This window comes from Macrobrachium nipponense, chromosome 12 (genome assembly GCF_015104395.2).
Source record: "Macrobrachium nipponense isolate FS-2020 chromosome 12, ASM1510439v2, whole genome shotgun sequence".
In the NCBI taxonomy this organism is placed as follows: domain Eukaryota; kingdom Metazoa; phylum Arthropoda; class Malacostraca; order Decapoda; family Palaemonidae; genus Macrobrachium; species Macrobrachium nipponense.
The window spans coordinates 48,419,547-48,444,546 of NC_087205.1; the positions used below are offsets into that span (position 1 = coordinate 48,419,547).

General features: G+C 36.3%; 1 protein-coding gene across 4 annotated transcripts in view; it reads right to left on the reverse strand.

Moving 5' to 3' along the window:
* Positions 1–25,000, reverse strand: part of LOC135224516 (tyrosine aminotransferase-like) — a 113,785-nt gene that overhangs the window by 81,584 nt on the left and 7,201 nt on the right. For all 4 annotated transcript variants that reach the window (XM_064263573.1, XM_064263571.1, XM_064263572.1 and 1 more), the window contains exons 3-4: positions 11,911–12,015; positions 11,304–11,374 (exon numbers count right to left, since the gene is read on the reverse strand). In XM_064263573.1, the coding sequence (XP_064119643.1) occupies positions 11,304–11,374; positions 11,911–12,015 (176 nt within the window). The remainder of the gene's footprint in view (positions 1–11,303; positions 11,375–11,910; positions 12,016–25,000) is intronic.

The window sequence follows — 25,000 nt, forward strand, 5'->3', positions numbered from 1 at the left end:
TTTTTTTTTTTTTTTTCATCTGTCCATCCGCCTGTGATGCTGTGATGGTCGCGCATGGTAACGCTGCGTCCGGGCTATAAAATATTATGCTATGTGTAAGTTTTAGGTAAATGAAAGGATATCTGGGTGTACATTTGCAACTGAAAAGTGTTTTAATAATTTACTATATGCGAATTACACCGATAATATTCGAAATAGGGTATTATTTAAAGCCTGGGACGCAGTGTTTCCATGCGCAAACACCACAGGCGGATGGACAGATGGAAAAAAAACAGAGTATAGTACAATTACGCTCATATAAATAATTTGAGAAATTAATTTTTATAATATGAAAAATGGAATCAATTATCTCAAGTAAAAAATAAAACAGCGTAAAAAAAACCTTGGTTTATGCAAGTTTCTAAGTATTTTGTCCGATTCATTATGAAATATTTCTTTATATTTAGATATGGACAGGATACCAACCGCGTCAACAAAGTCTCATCTGTATAAAGAGCTGTTAATTTACGCAAATAGGTGAGTGGAGTTTGACTTATCTAATGTTATTAGAGTATCATCTGTTCACAGATCTTTCTGTTAAAAAATCGTTATTTTAAGTTTGCAAATAAGACATTTATAAAAAATATATAATTTATACCTTCCTTTCTTAAACCAAATACAGTTTGCTTCATTTAAGGGTGGTGAAATACGCTCCTGCATAAGGTTCGGTTGGCGCGCCTGAAAGTTGAATGTTCAGTAGAGCGTTTGGATGCACGATTACTTTTAAATCTTGCATGTGTCAATTTTCTTTTTAATCCCATCTAAAATCTCAAACCAAAATTAAAAAAAAAACATGAAGGAGAATTCGGATATAGTCTACCAGAAAAGGAAACCAATTAAAAAAAAATCAATAGTTTAATGCGAGTCACATCAAGACCACCGAGATAGACTTGGTCACATAGACCTAGATTGATCGTAACTGGTAACGAGATGTGTGAACGGAGTTATTTTGGGAGTTACGTTATCAGGATGTGAATAGCATTCATAAACTGAAACTGGCTAGAGACCGCACTCTTACTAATTATATGGGATAAATATAATTTACTGTTGGTTTTCTTAGATTTTGCTTGAAAGAACTTATTGACTTGGCTTTGTATGTTCTTGTTCTTTAGTTATAGTATTCTAGATCATTTATTGAACTTTTATTAGTCGATATTTTTCTACTTAATGAAATTTTCTAATGTTACGTTTCAACCTCTTGCTCACTATCAATATTATCTACCACCCATTATGGATATAAATAATATCTAGATATACATTATTTTTGTTTTTCTATTTTTCCTCATTCTGGGAAGCGTAAACAGTTTTCTCTCAAGAAGTGACTAATTCAGTCCTAAGCCATACGGTTTCAGAAATAGGCAATTCAGTACTGAAATGATTAATTATGTAATTGCATAACGGCTGTAAAAGAACTCATTTACTGGTAATGAATATCGAATAACACAAATATTAGGTACTTATAAACAAAATCATACTGCATATTATAGGATTCTCTGCCTTTCACAGACCGGACAAGGATTATTAGGCCTAGTCAAACATATATTTTTCCTTTTATTATATTTTGATTTTGTAAAAAAAATATAAAAATATAATGAATAGTTTTGTTTTTAACGCTGTTTGCGCAAAACATATAGGCCGAGTTACGTGAAAATTATTAAAGAAGAAACATACGAAAGCACGATAATTTTAATTCACTTTAAACAATGTTATTCATCTTGCCTGCTAATATACATTAGCGAGTGACTGTTTTTTGTTATAGACTAAACTAGTCATGTGCAGGTTAAGGATCTTGCTCTTGTGCAACCTATACACCCAATTAACAGAAACTTAAGATTGTCACGTAACACATCAAGTGCCTGCACGGCCATGCGAATAGTTCCCAGATACTGTTTGTTGAATACTTCCTTAAACTTATTGCTTGAAACATTAAGGCAACTGATGCAATACTTTGTAACGTGACTGTACACACGCACATACATACATAAATAATGTGTGTATTTCATGGAAATTACTGTATACCTTTCTTAAGCCGGGCTCTTATATTGATGTTCACAAGTTTGTAACAACAACAGGGTATACACAGACATATGCACATGGAGAGATTTGTGTCTGAAAAAAAGTATGGATTTGTGTTGTCAGGATATGTCGAAATAGATTCCGTTACTACTGACTTTTAATATCTTTCAGTCAAATGGTTTTCAATATTGTTAAAAATTGTTTGTGTTTTTTTTATGTCAAGCTCATTGAACATCATCTTATCATTCATGCAAAAGTAAGAACGAAATACAACTGTTGTGAATTCATGGAATTAACAAAAAGAAAGTTACAGCAAAGAGAAAGTTTCATTTTGATACTTGTGACTTTATAGCTTGCTAACTCTACAAAATCACCCTCAGAAGATGATGCAGTGTTGCCCTCTTGGCATGCCTTTCTTTTCCTGCGGGCACAAGTGTAGCCTTCTTTCTCTTAAGAGTCTTTCAAATAAATTTCGTTATTGAATTAATTCTCTTTTTCTTCTTTTCAAGTATTATAACGCTGCTTCTGTTTTTAGTTATTGTCACGAAAAAGGCGGATTCACTTTTTGTGACAAACCTTCCACAATGTCAAGTTAAAGCAGGAGAAGAAGAGGAAGAAAAGTAAACGTGATATCGGAATTTCGTTACTGAATTATTTCTATACTAATATCAAATTAGTGATGACCAGACTAAGCAGAGGGGAAGAAAGGAATTCGTGCTAATGAACCATTCTTCATTTAAATTAAGTAATAACAAAATATCCAGTGTATATGACTTACAAACAAGGGAGTCGTGAGAGGGGAACTCTCTTGAGTAATTTTGTGGGGTCTAAAAACTGCCACAGTTATTATAAGGTAAAATGTAAGAGCTGAACTTAATTTTTCTCTTGAAATAAAGGCATTAAAGACAATGCATAATAAACTAGTTCCGAATTTGGCGTCAACAAGTCAACGAGCGGGCTTACAATCCTCCTATAGTCATTCTTTCCTAGACCATCTAAGTTGTGGCAGGTAAGGCGAAAATCTTTGCCTCTGATTAGCCGGGTATTTGTTGTATAACTGTGTAACATGTGTTAAACTTATCCACGGTCATCCGTGTTAATCTTGGTTTCATTTGATGAAATTTTCATTCCAATGTTCAGAGTCTTGGTATGGTATTGGGCGGTGTTTTATTTAAAGTTTAACATAATTTATTGTAAAATCCCTGTTTAGCAACATTGGTAAAATTTCTTTGTGCAACGAGCACATGGTACCAACAATGTGGATTTAATTGCACGAGGGTGCTAGTTTAGTTGATTATTAACGCTATTTGTTGCTTCTTGGTGTGAATTCAGCCTGTTTAAAATGTTACAGAGTTTATTTTTGTAATAAAAACCAGCAGGAAATTGTATATTTCCAACCCCTAAACTGTGTAGTAGAAGTTTAGTCTAAGGGCTTGCCATCGGCTCACAATACCAGAGCCTAGAACATTAAAATGTCATAGAATTCGTGACATTTGGTCCTTCGACTACTGGATGGTAAGAAAAGCGATGATCTTCAGCGTAGCCCTCATGGGTCACTCTCAGTTGCCACCCCATCTACCCCAGAATAGTAATGTAGAGATTGAAATTTTCAGGAAGCCCAGAGGGCTCATTTCACAATTTGAGGATAGTACTTTGGCATATTGGCAGAGAAGGTATGATTTGATAGTGCTTTATTTGGTAGGTAATGCCTGGCTACTCAGGCCTTGAAACCGGTCTGGGATTGTCTGAAAAGCCTCATCATGAGGTAGAGGGACTAAAAAACTACTGTAATTGCCGTCTGTGATGCAGAATTAAGGGACTATACTAGCGCAAATCGTTTCTGCATTGACCCAGATAACTACAATGCCAAAGTAAAGAGATTCAACACGCATTTAACAAAGTTTTGCTCGCAGTGTCATAAATATGGTGTCAGGCGCCTTTCCATGAATATGAAGGCTTACAAGACTGGTAAGAAATCTGATGGAGACCATTTCACTTCTCCAGTAAACACCTTGTTCCTCAATGGTTTGATGAGGCTTATCATAGGAGAACGTACTCACTGAGGAAAGACGACATAAAGTTGCTCATTCATAAGATTCCAAGCCTCCTTCTTTGTAACGTAATTATATTCCTTTGTATTTGATCCCTTGTACTTAGCGTAAATTCAGTAATTATGGCTGTAGCCAGTTTTGTCATGATTGATGCAACAATGGGTCTCCAGGCCAATCTGTTCAGTGAAGCTCAGTGCGAGCTTACAGAAATATGCATACCATGGCAGTATACCAAAATTTGGTAGATAGAATCAGTTCTGATGAAGGCAGCTTCATTCGTTGCATTTATCGAACACAGTCAAGCTGGAAACTGATGTAGAGGTTAAGCTTAGTGAGGCTACTAGAGTCATTTCATTGTTGTTAAATAGAATTGATGCGTTAAACATGCACAATAGACAGGTACATTTGCCTAAGTTGAAACCACTACCTCTTCCTGTGTTCAAAGGGGAGGTGAGTTAGCATACATCCTTCAAGGAGCTGTTTGATGTTTATGTAAATTGACGTTCAGACTTGGATGAAGTGACCAAATTTTGTAATTGTTGGGTGCTCTAGGAAAGGATCCACTCAGAGACGTCAAGGCCCTGAATGTAACTGCAGCTAACTATAGGGTAGCATTAGACTTGCTAGATAAGCATTATGGAAATGAGCACCAGATGTTAGTTATTAGTGGTTCTGCAACGTTGGCTTGCTAATATTTTTGTACCTTCTATGAACCATGAATAATTGAAAAGGTTCTGATTCGAACCAATCATGCTTAGTGAACAGATTAAAAGGTTGAGTAAGGCCGACATAGGCCAAGGTATGATCATGAGTTTCATCAACCACAAATTGTCAGAAGGAAAAGTGTACAGAACAATCATTGAACACTTGCACAAGTGTGATTACAATTTGAATGAATTCTTTGAGGCTATTGATTTTCTGATCTGTGTGCTAGAGGAAGACATGTTACAAAAGGGCGAGCCACAAGTAGCTGAAAGTAAAATGAGTACTAAGCCAAGTCCGCGAGGAAAATATTTTCCTTCTGCAATGGTACACATTCTTTACACGAGTGCGATAAATTGCTAGACATCGCAGCTAAACATTGTCAGTTGATTAGCTCACATAGATGTTTTATTGTTTCAATGTAGGAAACCTTAGTGGACAGTACCACAGTAAAGTAAACTGTAAGTGATGCTAGGTACCACAGTTTGACTTGTGATAATTGCCACCCACCAAAATCCTCACACTTTGCATCTACTCACAGTAATGCTAGTAATAACTCTGGACATGGACATGTCACTTCACGTCCAGTAAAAAATGCAAATGCTAAGACTAACTACAGACCTGCAGTAGTCACCAAAGATAAAGATAAAAGCAGCAAACCCTGCGTAAATGCTAGAGTAACAAAAGAATTCTTCATTTGAATTGCCTTGTTCCTTGTTACCCACAGCGACCGCTACCTTATGCGTACATAACCAAAACAACAAAGTCAGTTTGTTCCTCAATGCTGGGAGTCAATGTAGTTTTATTTCAGCGCCTCTCGCTAAAAAATTAAATCTCCCGGTAGTCGGTGAAGTTTCCTTAAATTTTGCCCCCTTTGGTTCCTCGATGTTGTAGCTTGTAGACTGGGGATGGGAAATAGGATAACACAAACTAAATTGGTAGTGCGCAAGAATGTGAACTTTCCCATCCATAATGTAGGTTATGTTGAGGTCAAGGGACATTTGAAGAGTAAGGGGTGTGGTACTGCAGATGACGACTAGTGGGTGCGGATTATTTAGTTATTTCATGCTGGGAGTGGATAAGATTGACAGAGTTAATGTGTTAATAACGCATGAAGGAGTGTCCCCCTATGGGAGAGTACCCCAGTGAGCCCTACAACGTGTAGAACAATATACCATTCACACCCTCCAAGTGTGTTGGCTAGCCAACCTGGAATACGATGTAGACGAGTGGTGGAGACTAGATACAGTAGGAATCGCTCCCTCAGGGTAATGAAGCAATAAAATGGGTAAGTGAGAGTGTGATCAATACTGATAAGGCGTATCAAATGAGCCTTCCCTTTCACTCTGACGAACATCCTCAGAATAATTACCGTAACGCAATGGCACAATTAGAAACTTTGAATTCTAAACTTGAAAGAGAACCATATTACCATGAAGCCTATGAGAAGGTCTTTACAAACGTATCTCGAAGCTGGGTTCACTGAGGAAGTAAAGAACACCAAGATTGAAGAATATTAGCTGCCTCATTTTGGGATAAAGAGAGAAAGCAAGACAACTCCCTCAAGAATTGTATTCAATGCTTCATCTAAAGTGAAAGGTAATTTATCATTGAATGATTGTTTACTGTCAGGACCTAACCTAGTACAAGCTTTATATGATCTGTTAGTCAAGTTCCATGGCAATTCTTACACATTGATTGCTGACATCAGAAAGGCTTTTCGCAGAACCATACTTGATCCAAATGATGCCAAGTACACAAGCTTTCTTTGGCGTAAGGAGTCTAACCATGCAGCAACCTCCGCCTTTCGAGTCATAGTATTTGCTGCCACAGCCAGCTCCTATATCCTCCAACAAGTCCTTCAGACCCACTTGAAAAAGGAAGTGAGGCCTGATCTAATTAGCAGTTTTTATGTAGATAAATTCATAGGGATATTTGAAGAAGAATGATTTTTGGAGAAAGGGTACACCAAAACCAAAGTAATTCTTGATAAATCGAGGATGCCATTGGCAAGGGGGGGCAAGTAACATGTCAAAATTTGATAGAAAGATGGGAAAGGATGAACCAGACCAAGTGGTTGTGTTAGGAATATTGTGGGATAGGGCAAGGGACACCATCAGCCTAAAACATAGCAAAAGATGAAGAAATTTGAAGGATGGCTGGGTTCCCACGATGTGTAGAGTCCTGTTAATATTAGTGTCCAATTTCGATCCTTTGGGATTGGTAAGCCATTACTTGAGAAAGGGAGATTGTTTCTACAACAATTATGGGAAGAATGAGTTGGTTGGGATGACACTTTAGAAGTGAATAAAGCTAGAGAAGTCCATCAAATCAGTGCATGAATTAGAATTTGCAAGAGTAACAGATAATAAAGATACCAAATTACATATCTTTACTGACCCTTCAAATAAGGCCTATGGTGCCGTGGCTTACCTACATCAAAGGGATGGGAGAACAGGTTTCATCACTAGTGAAATGAGAGTCACACTTAGAAAAATGTTAAAATTAACTATCCCTAAATTAGAGCTCTTAGCACTGCTGCTGGGATATATGTTAGGAAAGCACTTGCAGAACTTGCTAAAACCAAAAAAGTGGAGGCAGTCATCAACAGCAGGCTCTTAATGTACAGAGGTGATACTCGCGAGGATGAAGTCCTCACTCCCTCTCACCTTCTATGATAAGTTTGATGACGCCATTACTCCCCCGAGAAGACCTAAATAGAGCACTGACATCGAGAAAATTAGGGGATAAGTACCTTCGATTGACTGATGCCCTTAAAATGTTCTGGGAGCGGTGGCAACAAGAATATCTTTCATCCCTGCAATGGATACATGATTACTAGCAGGGGAGGAAGACTAAGCCCTGAGTGTAATTCTGAAAAGAAGAGCTGCATTAGCTCAATGTGAAAGAATGCGTAGATGGGTGGATCAAGGAGATGGGTAAGTGTGTATCGATGAGAACAATCAAGGGTGGGTGAGTAAAAATTGTAAGTGGGATGGTCAGAAGAGGGCTGAAGGAACGAATCATAGATAATGGGAATTGTATATAGTGTATTGGGATAACCGCATTGAATAATTTCACCTTGTTCCAGCAAAATCGCATGCAGAACAGGTGGTTATAATAAAGGTAATGTTGGAAAGATGGTACTATTTCTTGCTATTGTGTAATGTGATCACCTTTAGATTATTGATATTGATAATTTTGCCATAATATGTCTCCGAACTTATGAGCACTCACAGTCGGAGTCAAGCTGCTACGGAGTTCTGATTATAGCCTTCTATTGTCCTAAACTTACCAGTGTTTAACTTTACACCCAGATTTTTCTGGTGTAGAGAATATTGCGAAAAAGACGGATCCAGGTTAAAGCAAGAGAAGAAGAAGTAGAAAAGTAAATGCAATATTGAAATTTCGTAACTGAATTATTTCTATGCTAATATGAAACTAGTGATAACCAAACTAAGCAGAGGGGAAGAGGGAAGGTGTGCTAATGAACCATTCTTTATTTAAATTAAATAATAAAGAAAATATCCAGTGTATATGATTTACAAACAAGGGAGTCGTGTGAGGCAAACTCTTGATTTAGCTCAAACCCAGTAATTATGTGGAGTCTAAAGACTGCCGCAGTGATTATAAGATAAAATGTAAGAGTTGAGCTTAATTTTTCTCTTGAAATAAAGGCATTAAAGACAATGCATAATAAACTAGTTCCGAATTTGGTGTCACCAAGTCGACGAGCAGGCTTATAATCCCCCCTAAAGTCATTTGTTCCTAGACCATCTAAGTTGTAACAGGTGAGGCAAAAAGCTTCTCTAATTAGCCGGGTATTTGTTGTATAACTGTATAACATGTGTTAAACTTATCCACGGTCATCCTTATGAATCTTGGTTTCATTTACCTGATGAAATTTTCATTCCAATGTTTACAGTCTTGGTATTGGTATTGGGTGGTGTTTTATTTAAAGTTTAACATGATTTATCGTAAAATCCCTGTTTAACAACACTTGTAAAAATTTCTTTGTGCAACGAGCATGTGGGACCAACAATGGGGATTTGATTGCACGAGGGTGTGAGTTTAGTTGATTATTAACACTATTTGTTGTTTCTTGGTGTGAATTCGGCCTGTTTAAAATGTTACATAGTCTATTTTTGTAATAAAAACCAGCAGAAAATTGTATATTTCCAACCCCTAAACTGTGTGGCAAAAGTTTAGCTAAGGCCTTGCCATCGACTCACAACACCAGAGCCTAGAACATTAAAAAGTCATAGAATTCGCAAAATTTATCACCATTTTACATCACTAGATGTCTAATGTCATCGCAACCATCTTTAAGTTTTGCTTTGTCCTATTGACGTTTTCACTCTTATGTTAAAGGGGTCAAGGTAGTCGACCAGTCATCATTCATTGTTTATCACATCATTCCGTACCTTATACTAATATAACCACTACAATCCCGCTTTTTCATACTTGGTACGTCTGCATTTCTGGGATCATGCCAACATTCACTGTTTTATATCATAATTCACCAGAGGCTCAACCTTAGTGTCCTGCCACAGAACCCGGAGAACTTGGTGAGAGGCTTCCATGCCCACGCCCTTTCCACCAGTTACAGTGCTGCTCCTGTTTTTCGAAAGACGAAACCCGAATACTTCATGTGATGGAACAATGTGAGAAGAAACAGAGGTCTAATAAGTTTGATGATAATGCAGAGTGTTCGTGAATGAAGGTGAAACAATTGATATCTGCGGGTAATGCAGAATTGGTGATGGTACAAATTTGCAGGGACAGGCATACTTTTGACAAAAAGGGAAAGATCAAAATGAATGTAAGCTAAAATAGTGAGAAAAATACAGTGGTAGGCATATAAAAATACTCATAATAGCAAATACGCTGCCCATTGTTATTATAGAAGGTGAAACTTTCATTCTCAGATCACACATCCTAGGGTCACGAGTCGGTTTCCTGCTCATCTCTTGCCTGTCTACACACTCATTAAATGCTGATTAATTCACCTGAATCAACTTGATGTCCTATCTTTTAAAACCTTATGGGTAAGACACAATCTGTCCACAGGAACGCCAAAATTTACCAGTACTTACTTTGTATCACCCACACTATAGAAACAACAGGTAAGTCCCACGTGCAGGTCCGGTGTATTTTTATGTAACCGACTATAATCTGTGACGTCACACAACCCAGTCGAAGCGACAATTTACTGATGTAGACAGGGATAATTGCCTTTTTTACACTTTGAAATGCGATTTAATAAATATCCCTTCATAGATTTATGTGGTGAATGCGATTTTTGACATATGAAATATTGCAGTTCATGTTAATATCGATAGTGGAGAAATCGAATAGGCGAAATGTTGTAGGCTACATATAAGATTTTTTGTTTGAAACTTTTAGACTGATAGGGTCCTGGAGGCCGAGTTCACGGGATTTTCCCGACGATGAGTCAGCCTTTCAGTTCATATATCTTGTTAAATTAACATAGTTTAATTTTATGATAAAATTGGGGTTCAAAGTTTTATCACAAAATTAAGCTATGTAAAATTTAAAAAGTAAATGAGCTGAAAGGCTTACTCGTGCCAACAGACAACTCACAAAAGGAAACTAACTTTAAAACAATTGGTAACGAGGTTCTAAATGCACGCAAGGCCAAGACAGGGAAGTTATAAAAAACCATCGAGAAAATCGCGTGACCTCAGTCTCCAGGATCCCGTCAGTTTCTGAAAGTTTCACACAAAAAAAACCTGATTTGTGCAACATTTCGCCCTTTTTATTTCTTCAATATCGATATTCACATGAACTACAATATTTCATAAGTCCAAAATCGCATTCACCCCTTAAATCTATGGAGGGATATTTATTAAATTGCATTTCAGTGTAAAAAATCCCTATGTTTACATCAGTAACTTGTCGTTTCGACAGGGTTGTGTAACGTCACAATGTCACATACACAAATAAGTCCCAAATTCGTCGCTGGAGCGGGGCTACCTTGTCATTACCACATCTTGGTATCACCTGCAGACAACCTGAGCCTTCCACCAGAATTGTCAACACTCCATCCATGAAAATACCGAAGAGTTATAATAGCGGCAATACACACTTCTCTGAGACTAAATTCTTTACCCATGTAACTTTAGCCCAAACTCCACCTTCCTTCATCATATGACAGTTCCTCGACCTAGTTTTAGACCATACGGTTCTTCCGACATCAAACCTTTACGTATTTTCCTTCTCACTTTCTCGACCAGAACTTTACAATATGCTTTCCTAGGCATATCGAGTAAAGTTGTCCATGTAATTCTTATAATCATCTTTATCAGCCACCCTTCTTTTTAAATAAAGGGATAAATATCACCATCATGCAGAAGAATCTAACGCGGCGTCCTATTAACTTAAAACTTTTTCATTCATTCCACATATATCTCTGTTCACCATGCTATTCATTATCTCGCAATCTATTCAGGCAAATCCAAGCTATCAACTCACCTTCGCTTCTAGTTCTGCGACGTCTGGCACTGAACAGTATTTGGCCACAGCCTCTCTCGCCTCAACAAATCCTAAATCACGGAAGTAAAAAACAAACGGTAAACTTCTCTTTCTATTTAAGGCAAATTTACAGCCTTCATAAATAAATAAGATCATTACAATTTTAGAGTGAATTGTAAGGAATGCATCTTTGTTACTGACTTTGGCAATGAAAATGTCAGTAAACTTTTTTCTAAATTATAAACATTTTAATTGTTGTTCATTTTCATTTCTCTGGAAACGTTTTTCATTAAAACATTCGTCACATAAATCTAATGATGTTATTAAAACAAAGACAATTGAATTCAGACAGCTTAAGACTATAAGACTTAAGAGCGAGTCTATGTAACTCACTACAGTTGCGAAAGTAACATGGTCTCGTCAAACATAACTTTTGCCACAGGAAAATCAAAGAAAATTTCCAATTTAATTTCATGCATGAAACAGTCCTCTATCAAAAACAGATTTACTAACTAAATAGCAGGAATTCTCAAAATAGTGAGACACTTCATGATTTTTTTTTTTTTTTTTTTTTTTAAAATTTTTTTTTTTTTTTTTTTTCACGTACCTGTACTGGGCCCATAACCATTGTATTTTCCGCTTCTTATAGATGTGACAACAGCTTCTGTAATTTCCTCTGCAGGAGTCAAGTTCCCAAACACCGTAGGATCACCTGCATAAGACAAATTGTCCACAATAGTTATATAATTTACTTAGTTATGGGAAAATGATGACTTCAAATTTGAAGACAACACAGAACCCACAAAACAATTCTTACAAAAATATGAAAATTAAGAATGTCCTGTTGCCAGAGCCATTCATGATATGAATGCTAGGAAATTTCGACTGCACAATGCCACAGAGGCTTTTGCATTCCTTACTCCACGCAATCAGTTTTGAAGTGATACCTGTCTGGGAAAAGTATACTTATTTACTTTCATGAATTACCAAGTAATACTACTGTGTTCGAGAAGGTCATGAGAAGTTGTCAGACTCACAAGAACATTATTATTATTATTATTATTATTATTATTATTATTATTATTATTATTATTATTATTATTATTATTATTATTATTATTATTATTATTATGTTATTATTATTATTATTATTATTATTGATTATTATATTTATTATTATTATTATTATTATTATTATTATTATTTTATTATTATTATTAGTTATTCAGAAGATGAAACACCAAGGGGTCATTGACTTGAAATTCAAGCTCCCAAAGAATATGGTGTTCATTAGGAAGAAGTAGGAAGAGGTAAAGGGAAATACAGAAAGAGGAGACCCCAGTTATTAAAAGAGAAAAAAGTTAATAAATTAACAAATAGATAAAAATGAATAAAAATGCAAGGAGAATAGTATTAGGGCAGTAATGTATTGCACCTTGGCTTGAACTTCTGAAGTTCCGATTGCACGACTTCCTCTGGGAGGCTGTTCTTCCACAGTCCAACGGTGTAAGGAGTAAAGGACCTCTGGAACTGAGAAGTTCGGCAGCGAGGCACATTGACTGCATATTGGTGCTGCTGTTGAGCGAATCTGGCTATGTCTCGGCAGATAAAGGGTATCAGAGATCAATTATGAATATGAAAGATCTCTCTTTAAATACAACCTATGAAAAAGTGATAAACAAGAGACAATCCGTCGATGGTCCAAGTCATAATTACTACTAATAGGAAACAGAAACCTACCACCATGAACCACTCTACTGAAAGAGATAAATCTCTGGCAGAAGCAGACATCCACACCAGAGAACAGTATTCTATTAGAGGGAGCACAAATGACTTAAAAGAGGTTGCATTGATTTTACCACTGTTATATGCATATATTATGAGGCCTTATGAACAATACCTAATTTTTCAAGCAGCATATGCTGAAAATTTCATTAGATGTCAGTCAAAGGTTACACCTAGAATAGTTAAAGCTTCAGAATCATTCAGCAAAGTGCCATGTACCTGAACGAGAGGACAGGGTGGGAAATTTGTACCAGATCTGGTAATCAATAGTGTTTTCGTTTTACTGGAGTTCAGCCTCATACTCCACCGACTACACCTTTTACTACACCCGCTAGTGCTGCATCATCGGCATACTGGACAATCTTATTTTCCAGGCCAACAACCATGTCACTTGTGTACACTAAAAATAACAGTGAACCAAGAACACTGGCCTGTGGAAGTCCAGACACAATAGGGCTTGGTTCACTAAACATCCCATCCACAGCAACTTGCTGTAGACTGCCTGAAAGGAAATCTTAAAGTAATCCTAAAACATATCCACCCACTCCAACATTTTGAAGTTTATAAATAAGTGCTTTGTGATTTACTAAATCGAAAGCAGCACTAAAATCTATCTGAATTATTCTGCACTCAAAACTGCTATCAAGGTTTCCTTGCAAATGGGATATAAGTCTAAAAGAGTATCCCTGTACCTAATTGATTATCAGCTAACCATCCTTCAGATTCAACATAATCTATATAGTAACTTAAAAATAAGTTTTTCAACAACTTCGGAGGGCACAGGGAAAATAGAGATTGGCCTGTAATTACTAAAGTCTGGACATATGCCAGTCTTTGTAACAGGCACTGCATCAATAAGCTTGTGCTCATCTGCAAAGATACTACATCAACTTAAAAATCTATAGAATTTACTAAAGTTGGAGGACAAAACGCCAGAAACTTTTTAAAAAAACAAAGGGAAGAAAGCATTAGGGTCTTCTTCACCCCAGCTATAACGATTATCCAGATTTTTCTTAGCACCCATAGAGCAAAATGCAAATTTTGTAAGAGGTTCTGGATAATAAATATCGGGAGAAGAACATCTTCAGCTGATTGCTTAGCTCCAAAAGCTTGATGAAGCAGTTCAACTTTTTTCCGAGGGCCAGTAACCAATCTACCATCATTGGTTAGTAGTGTTGGAATGGAAGATAAGCATGACCCAAATATAGATGATGCCAATTTGGTCCACCACAGATGAGGCTGACTAATTCCTTCAAGTTTCCTCTTCAAAGAACTATTGTAATTTCTCTCAGTATGGTAAGTTCTATTTGCAGCACAGTGAGACTCAATAAAAAAAAATTTTTAATTTTCATTTGAACTATTTCATCTCCATGCGTTGAATTTGGTCTGTTTGCCATGGTAGGTTCGTCTAGATGAATCATCAAACCATGGCTGGTCATTTGTCCCAAATTTATGACCTTTCTAGGGACCTACACAAAACTCAAGAGCAGACCGGCCTTGTTGATCTGTGGAATTTGAATTTAGCCACTCCCTGTGTTTTGCATTACAGTCTCCACAAATAACAAATGACGCTTTTGAATCCTGTGACTGAGCTATACTATGCCTGTCTACCTTTCAATTCGAGATTCCATTGGCAAACGCAAGCAGCAGTGAGTAATGGTACCAGTCCACTCCTCTCCTGTTGACCAATCAGCAATGATGATAGCCCTCTTTCCAGCCAGGAGCACCTAACCTCCCTTACAGTAACGGGAGAACCCACCTCCCAAAAATATAAGCATTTACATCATCAGCACAAGCCCTCCAAGACCACTCCACAAGATGCAAGAAGCCTTCAGTACCTCTTCCATTCCATCTATCCAGCCCTTTTCAGTCTATATTCCAACACTCTTCACTGACATATCGTCCTCCTTTCTCTACACAACCGAACTGTCTCCAAATACTTATGTTCATCTTCTTACGGGGTTTGTCTCAGACATACGCACATACAAACTCAAATATGTAGTGTGTCTGTGTGTGTCTGCCTGCGTCTGTGCATGTATAGGCGTGTAGCCGCGCGTGTTGTGGCATGATTCTGTGGAAACATAAGACACAGCAACACGCGAAACTCATTAAATAGTTTCGTGCAAAAGAGGGACCTTTAGGTTTAATACTGATGTTTTTGACAAATAAGTAAAACCATCTGTGGAATTTACCATATGCCATGTTGAGCCGCAGCATTGTTATTTGAAATGCCGATGTTCTAAGTATTCCTTTTCCCTAAATTATAATTTGACTTCCTGCAACTTATTCCACTTGTTCAGAAAGACAATCACTGAAACAATTTTTATCAGCTAATCAATTATCAATCAACTGAAACTCCTTTATGCGTGTCAAGTAAACGGCAAATGTCATAGGCTGTAAAACTAGGATAAAGACCAAAGTGAGAGAGAGAGAGAGAGAGAGAGAGAGAGAGAATAATGTGCTAATAACTATCAGGCAAAAGTAATTGGACTACAGGGTTAGGATTACTACTGAAACAACATCTCTGAGCAGTGTCTGTCAGATCTATCACAAACAACATTAATTGCTATGTATGTTGACTTATTGATTACAGCACCAGTCTTCGTCATACCAGAGGCTGCTAAAGACTAAAGGGAAGTGATTCGGGAAGTGAACCATAACATAACAGTGTTTAACCCAACCCCTCTTGACGATAAAGAACTTGAATTTATAAAAAAATCAAATATATTACGAGGTAATTAGCCGTGGTAGATACTAGTGATGAACAAACTGATATCAAGAATGACCATGAACACTATAACCTAAACAATTAAACACTGCAATTTCATTAAGCTCAATCAACTACATATTTTCGAATATACATTCATGAAAAATTCACACTCTGCCGTGTCCAATGCAGTTCATCTAATTTCTCGTATCATTATTTGCCTGCAGAGTTAAAATAAATTCTTCATCATGCTATATTTTAGACTACGTCCTGAGATTCCGCATAACGACGGCTTACGAGCAGCAAAAGCAAGCACAACAAGTACATACAAGTGAAACGAAACCTGTAAAAATGACAAAACACTGGACTGCCAATGTTATTGTAATGGATGATATAGGCAGTGATAGTAATATGGGAACTGTACTGTTATTCACCGTCGGGCCCTTAAAAAGGTACTTATAATTCTGAATTAAAAATTAGCCACTCGGTGTGCGTATCCTGAGTAACTAAACCCAAATATGTGTTTAACTTTTATGTTGAATGGTAGCTATTAAATACCAGAACATGCAATGATTTTATGTATTAACAATTTTACAAAAGAAATGATATTTTTTCTTCCATATGACCACATGTTTGGCACATTATAATCAGATCGCAATATAACTTTCTAGCAAGTTTTTTGTTTGTCTGAGCTTGCCTTCAGGTTATACAGGTAGAGAGAGATAGTGCATGTATGTACTAGAGATGTATCGGATGAGACTGGGGATGCGGATATAAAATTTTTTTACATTTGCAGATGCGGATATTTCAATCTTTTAAATTTGCGGAGTTGGATACTTTGTAAATCTAAATAATTTATACATTTTTAGTTGTTAAAGACGATTTTCAGTCACATAATTCAAAATTGTTACCACATACAATTTGATATACTAAGTAAGTGAAAGTAGAAACATAAGCCATACTTTCATATGAACGTACAAACAATAACAGTAATACACGAACGTTTTAGTTGTCTTGGCACAAGGTCATTTCATGCTCATTGTATGATGAGGGTAACAAAACTCAAAGCCATTCTTTGCATGCTGTAAAGGACATAGTATCACTAAAACAAAAAAGCCCTAATAGTATGCTATAACAGAGATACTTATAAAGTAATTGTGTATCATGTATTCCGAATAATAAAAAAAAAAACATTTGAACACTGACCAGCGGGTATCATCATATCCGCATTCTCAAACTGCGGATGCAGATTAATAAAAAATGCGGATAATCCGCGGATGCAGATATCCGATACATCTCTAGTAGGAACTCAGTCGCCTTGGAATCTTTATCTTCTCTGACTCTTGATACTCATAAAACGTCATAGGATCATTTAACACAAAACTTCGTAGAACTAAGAACACATTTTCAAATTGTATATGGTAAAATCGGACTTATCCCCATTTGGAGGTTTCACGTCCCTTCTCCAAAATTTCCTCACCCCTTCCAACCTAATGGTGCCAATGGCTTTGCCCTTGAAAAGGCATTACTTGTGACGAATTTCCTATCATTGAAGCATACAGTCTATACAGAACCAAAGGCGTATTACAAGGAAAAGGCCTATGAACAGGATGGCTCTTCTGCCTCTCTGTCGTACAACTATTCACGTTTCAACTGCAGCTGAAAATCCTAAACCTCATCACCATTTTCCGAGCAGAAGCGAACCTCACGAGAGTGTGTCGTGGCTGCGGTAAGCTGGCTTTGAAGCTGACGCACAGCACAAACTGGTTGAGCAGCTCCTTATATGGAACATTATATGCATGCATATCTTGAGAAGCTCTATATTTATGCTTCTTGATGGTAGGTGAATGAAAGGCTTTCTGTCTCTTCAACGATTCCTCTCTTACTTCAACCTAACTTCCGTCCCTCAAGTAGCTTGAACTCGCATCTAAGGTTCTGGGAGCGACAAACAAAACACTATTTACCGCGCAATATGCCGCCAGAACACTTCATTCGTCTCCTGACTGCAAATCAGTATCTGCGTTTTAACCAACTGTCGGCTTCAAACATCCATTAATAAAGCTCCATTAATAAAGAGCTTTCTCGCATGGAACTCAAGTTCACACACACACACACACACACACACACACACCACACACACACACACACACATATTATATATATATACATATCATATATATATACATATATATATATATATATATATATATATATATCAAACATATATATATATATATATATATATATATATATAGATATATATATTAATATATAAAATACTATAGATATTATATATTAATATATAATTATATATATTTATATATATATATATATGTATATATTATTATTATATATATATAATATATATATGAAAGGCATTCGTTATGATGCTGTTTATGTTTTTAGATGCATTTCCGCTTATAGCTGACAGAGTTGGTGGGAATGATGACGAGAAAAGTGGACCACTAACTAGAAAGTTTCATCCTCTTGAGTGGCGAATGTTGAGCTTCGTTACCGCAGTAACTAAATCTAATGAGGAGGATTCGCTTTCTCTCCCTTTTATTTACAGTCTCTCCATCCTCTTGAAGCGGTATTGACATCCAACTGATCGTATCCCCTAATGTGAGTATATATATAGTATATATATATATATATATAATATATATATATATATATATATACAATATATATATATATATGTATATATATATATATATATAATATATATATATATATATATATATAATACTATATATATATATATATATGTGTGTGTGTGTGTGTGTGTTGTGTGCGCGTGTGTGCGTGTGTGTTACGACATTTTACATTCGTATTTGAAAACTACCGAAGTATTCGATAACACTAATGATTCAACTTCCATATCATAAACGGTTGGTCCGATTTGAAATTGATACGAAAATTTGCGATTTTGACAAAAGTGGTCATCGTACTTCAAAATGAATCCGCGAGCCCTACATTAGGGGGATACGATCAGTCGGATGTTAGTACCGCTTCAAAAGGATGGAGAGGCTGAAAAGAAAAGGGAGAAAGCGAATCCTCTTCATCAGATTTAGTTACTGCGGTAACGAAACTCAACATTCGCTACTCAAGAGGATGAAAACTTTCTAGTTAGTGGTCCACTTTTCTCGTCATCATTCCCACCAACTCTGTCAGCTATAAGCGGAAATGCATCTAAAAACATAAACAGCATCTTAACGAATGCCTTTCAAACTAATACATATCATCAAATAATATTCTTGTTTGGTACCTTCAAAGAGCGCCTGTGGGGAATATGAACATCGCAATTGTTTTTGTGGGGGCCGGGTACTGGCGGTTTCACTGTGGGATACCAATATGATAATGATTTCCCACTATACATGAGGGAGAAATGTTATTTGCAGACATTTCTGTATTTTAATATAGGGTAGTTTGTGACACATTCACTCAGACCTTATATGTTTAACAATACTTAAAGAGACAACACTATCGACGTCAAACAACGAAGGTGAATCATCGGGCCTGGAGACAACCCATTCATCTTCCGTGTGAAGGTCTTGCTACGAAAGTTCTTGTGGATTTTTTGCGTTGGATGTTACAGATCGTACCTACAGCTATACAGAGATACATGATCACACTTGAAAGTTCTTACCACCAACTTCGAAAAAAACTTAATCATCTCTATACCTGCTGTCAAGGCCCACTGGTATCACTTGTTCGTACTTAGGCACGGGAGACTTTTTTTTTTTTTTTTTTTTTTTGCAGTTTTAATTTGAACATATCATTATCTTGTTCACTGTGCGGCCAAGAGTGATAGCTACGTGGTATCTAGTATAGGTTTTCTTTCTTCACTATCAAAGTAATGTAATTCCAGTTTATCATAAAAAACAGTTATTTTTTACTACTAACTTTGCAAAAATAATATTCAGATGACGTCAGACCTGGCCTCAACTCTTTGCTGCAAATCAACTAACCTTTTAAATCTCTTGGCTTTTGCAATTTCATTTTCATTTGTAGCATCGAAACTGGATGTGATAAAGTACCCAGCGATGCAAAATCAAATAATAATTAAATCACAAGAAGTGATGCATGTTTTACGGGAAGGTTGTTTCTCTCAGTGGCCTGATGAAAGTTTTTGGCAGAGAAGAAAAAATCTCCGTAGCTCAAAATGACTTGTTAGTCGTTATCACCAAGACTCCTCAACTTTCAGCAACCGGGGAAATGGAAGCACGAACAGAGGACCGATTCCCTGAGTCCCACAGCTGCGGAGGAGGAGGCCAGCCAGGTAAGATATTCGACATCTGGTAGTGCCAATTCAATTTGCACACGAAAGTGTAATAACAAATGCAATGAAAAATATGACTAATATACAATTTATTTAATTCTGTGAACACTGAGATGGAATGATCACTTGACTTTGCTCAATGTAAACATTACCCTAAAACCAAGAATTCAGTCAGTAAGTAAACGCACCATTGTAAAAAGCGGGACAAAAAGTAAATCTAACAGAAATGAGGTTGAGGCGTTTCCTGTTAAACAGAAGCGCATAAAAAGGTTTATTAATAAAAAGATTTATAATACTTTAAGAAATACGTCTTGAGGAGCTCTTTATTTATGCTTCTTGATAGTAGCTAAATGAAAGGCTTTCTGTCTCTTCAACGATTTCTCTCTTACTTCAGCCTGACTTCCGCCCCTCAAGTAGTTTGAACTCGCATCCAATAATACTTTAGGAAATATGGCACACTCTGGGCCACTCGAAGCCTTTTGAGCACCGCAAGAAATACATGTTAAGGATATTGGCTCCTTTCCAGTTCTGCCACTTTTGTCATGTTTACAAGACCTAACAAGACAGGAACGACAGACATAAGTGACGAAGTGCCAAGTATCTGGTTACAACACTTACTAATCATTAAATGAGTACCTCACAACAGCCAGACACCTGAACCTTTATCACAGATAAAATACGACTGAATACTCTAAAGGCAACGGTGATCCCTTAAACAACTTACCAGTATTGCAGAAAATCAGACTAAGTTCGTCAAAACAGGTGTGAAGTAATCTTATATGTAAATAAATTAATTAAAGGGCATCACTCAATCAACAACTTTAAAAGTAAGTATTTTCCTGATTTCAGGAGTTTAAATACTTCCCTGGTTCTAACTCGCTTCAACTAAATTGAAGGAAAACAGCTCAATTACCACTCTATGTTTCTACCTAAACATAAATATAATTATATACTGGTGAAAAAGAAAACACTTATAAAAATTTTAAATAAAAAAAATTATCATCAAACTAAGAATTATCAAAAAAGAATTTATAAGTGAAATTCACAATATCAGGGAAATATACTTTTACTTGATAACAAAGCAAAGTTTAATTAATTCTTGCATTAATTCAGTAAAATTAAATCAAAATTAATTTATCACAAAAATCAAGAAAATTCCCTCGAAATTCAGAAGTGTTATATAGGTAATAATTAAAATTTGGAAATTAATTCACAAGTGCTAAACAACACTAAAACTTGAAAAGAATTCTAAGTAAATGTAAATTAATTCACAAGTGTTAAATTCAGTTAAATGTGCAACGATTAATTAATGAAAACGTTTGTTCAGATTCCACAATAAGCACTAAATAATACTAAATAACTAAGAAATCCGAAATCCAAAATTTACGAGTGACCATTCAAGATATTTTTCACTCAATAATTATTCCATAATCATTGTCTTGGGGGGGGGGGGAGTATTTGTAAGGACAACGCTTTTTCTATATTTTTATTGCATCTCATCGTCAAGCCGCGTTGTTCCTTTACCCATTCTGTAGAGCATTTTATGCCCTTTCTTTTGATGTCTATATGTCAGGACTCCGTTCCCTCTATGTAATATTATTCATGTATTTTCGTCTGTGAAGGAACTTATTCACAGGGGGGGGGGCCCTGTCCCTTTTTGTTTGTTTGTTCATGCATGTGTGATGGACGCTACGTTTCCCTCCACACCCATCTATTACAGACGAACTCCAGCTACCTGTCTTACTCTCTTGTCCTCACAACTGTCGCTCCGGGGTCACCAGTTGTGAGGACCAGCGTAAGACAGGTAGCTGGGTACTGATAATTTATTACAGATAAACTGGGTTGACATAGATGGGTGTGGACGTGCGTGACGGACACTACGTTGTCCATCACGCACGCACGAACAAACATAAACAAAGAGGGACAGGGCCTCGTTGTGAATGTGTTTCTTCACTGACGAAAATATATGAATAATATTATATAGATGGAACGGATTCCCGACATATATACATCAAAAGAAAGGGCGTAAAATACTCTACAGAATGGACATTCTAGAAGGGGGGATCGGATTTACGGCCAGCCGGTGATAAAATGAGAAAAAGCACTCAGTGGCCACATAGGTACCCGAACTGAATTATACAGATTAAGAGTAGATAGAACCACAAGTCAGAGTCTTGAGCCAGACTTTCTTTGCAGAGTTAATAATCAAACCGGTAGTACAAACTCTGCGATGGTGATGGTAAAAAATGGTTCTGTTTTCTTCTGCCTGAAACATTTGCAACTACAATATTTACAGAAAAAGCAGTCCACCCTCGAAAACAGCCTATTCTCCCTCAAACTTTGCCCTATAGTCTCCTATTAATCGACTCACTTTTTGCCCTTGATGGGGACCACCGTTCGCAAAACTCCTCATACAACTTTTTTTTTGTAACCCTGCTGACAATAAACAAACCAGCAGACCAACAGACAGACAACATTACTGAACCACCAGCATAACAATTTCAATGAAGGTACAATTAGCGGGCAGACACATTTGGGCAGCGTAAGGGATAGACAGATTATATTCGTAACTTCCAGTGATATTACAATCAATGTTAAAAGGTAGCCTGTTTACTTGGGTCCAAGATAAAAAAAAAAAATCACAGTTATCCAACTCCACGGGTAAAGTATAGCATCTAAACGCAGACCTAGGATACTCACTGTCAGAGCTAAGTACGAGACATTCTAACGTAGGTTAGGACGTGGACAAACGAATCCAGGTAGAAAAAAAAGTCACAGGTAAAAAAGTCAGAAAAAAATCACATTAATCTTTCCTAAATAGTGACCCCCAAGGGATTTAACCCAATATATACTACATATTCACCTTTCCGGCGGGGTTGCACAAGGCCGTTGGGGATGACCACAGTCTAGGTATACCTAGACCAAGGGGATGACCACAGTCTAGGTAACCTAGACCGTGGGGATGACCATAAAAACATAAACAAAAGACTGAAAATTAATGTGACTTTTTTCCTGTCTTTTTCCAAGCCAAAATTGTTACTTTTTTCTGTGATATTTTTCATTAGACTTTTTCACCGGTCACCGGAAAGAATCACAGTCATTTGCGCATAAAATATTCAGACGGGAAAATACTGCAAAATGCAACGAATAGGATCATGACTTGTAAAAGTAAACAAAAAAAGAGCATGATGGTACAGACATTAAATTATAATGATAAAAGCAGCATCGTGCAATGTAAAGAAAGGGACAAAATAACTAGCTCAAAATTCTGATGAGAAACGAAAACTATTTTAAGAATGCTGCGACACTGAAGCCAAAGACTAAAGTTGGGAAATATGGCTATACAATTCTTTCCAAAAATAAGGCAGAACATACGAAAATTAAAGGACCAATTACGTATACACTCAAAGTCCACGCCATAATTGAATTAAAAAAGCTAGAATTCTAGACGCAAGCAAAGCACATTTACCAGAGTGCAAGAGTGGCCCAGAGGTGGCCAAGGTTTTGGCTACGAAAGTTCGATTCTTCACATAAAGCCTATTGCGCAGCCACGGACCACGCACAAGCAAAAATGTTTTTGACATATCAGCATACAGAAAGCAACAGTATAGTCTAGAACAGTATCGGTAATATATGAATTAACTGGTAATATATAAATTATTTAGCTGCTGACAGAAAGCCGGTAAAGTAGTGCTACTGGAAGAAGGATAAAAATTTCTGACAAAATATTGAATTAGTAAACAGCTGTACAACAATAAGCGTCATTACACATATGAGTAGGGATGACTATAGACTGCTGGAGACAAGACATAAACATAACTGAATGGAAAACCTAATGGGCAAATGGATTTTAAATTATTAAATGGCTATGTCTACCTACGAATTAAACGATGCAAAACCTTGCATATATATATATATATATATATATATATATATATATATATATATACACACACACACACACACACACACATATATATATATATATATATATATATATATATATATATGATTGTGCCCATGAAAACAACAAAATATAGAAGAGGGAGATAGTAGTCTCTGATATATGGTATTTTTCTCTCTATATTTTGGTGTTTTTATGGGCTCGCTTCATTAGATGGAATTCTGTTGTAACATTTTTACCAATCATATATATACATATATATATATATATATATATATATATATATATATATATATATATATTTATATGTAATATGTATGTATGTATGAATATATGTATGTATAAGTGAATCACGAAAATTTGGGACATGATGAATATATGAATAAAGGCAAATGCTGCGAAGGAAAGTGAAACGAATAAGTACTGCGAGGCCTTTTGACTCGATGTCCTTTACTTAGCAGACTGACATATATGAAGATAAGTTTACAACGAAAGGTCGTATAAATGACAGATAGGGATAAAGGAAAATATGCACCTGGAGAATTAGTCACCTTCCCAAAACAGGGGTACAATTGAAGAGGTTTACTTTGAAAAGGTGAAGCCCAACTGCCCAGAAGCAGGACAAGACAATGAAGAGATCACACAGGGCGGTAACTGACCATACACAAAATTTCATTTTAGTAAACAATAAAACCTTTTTCGCAAGGTAAACTCATTCACAAATATTGAATTAGGTAACTAATTTGTAATTAAGTCTGTGATTTTATCTTTAAGATAATTTTTAAACATGTTACTTATACAAGGGTCCAAAAATACAGGCTATTATCAAAATCACAATTGGATGTAAGTTGTATAATAGCAGATTTAACAAGATTTCGTGACAAGACATCTTTTGATCTTGCGATTACTGAACTGCCATTTCAGTTTATTCCGCGGTTGTTTTCACTTAAATGAATGAATATTGCATCGGATGTTTGCCCAGTTTTGACAGAATACTTATGCTGATTAATTCTTACTTC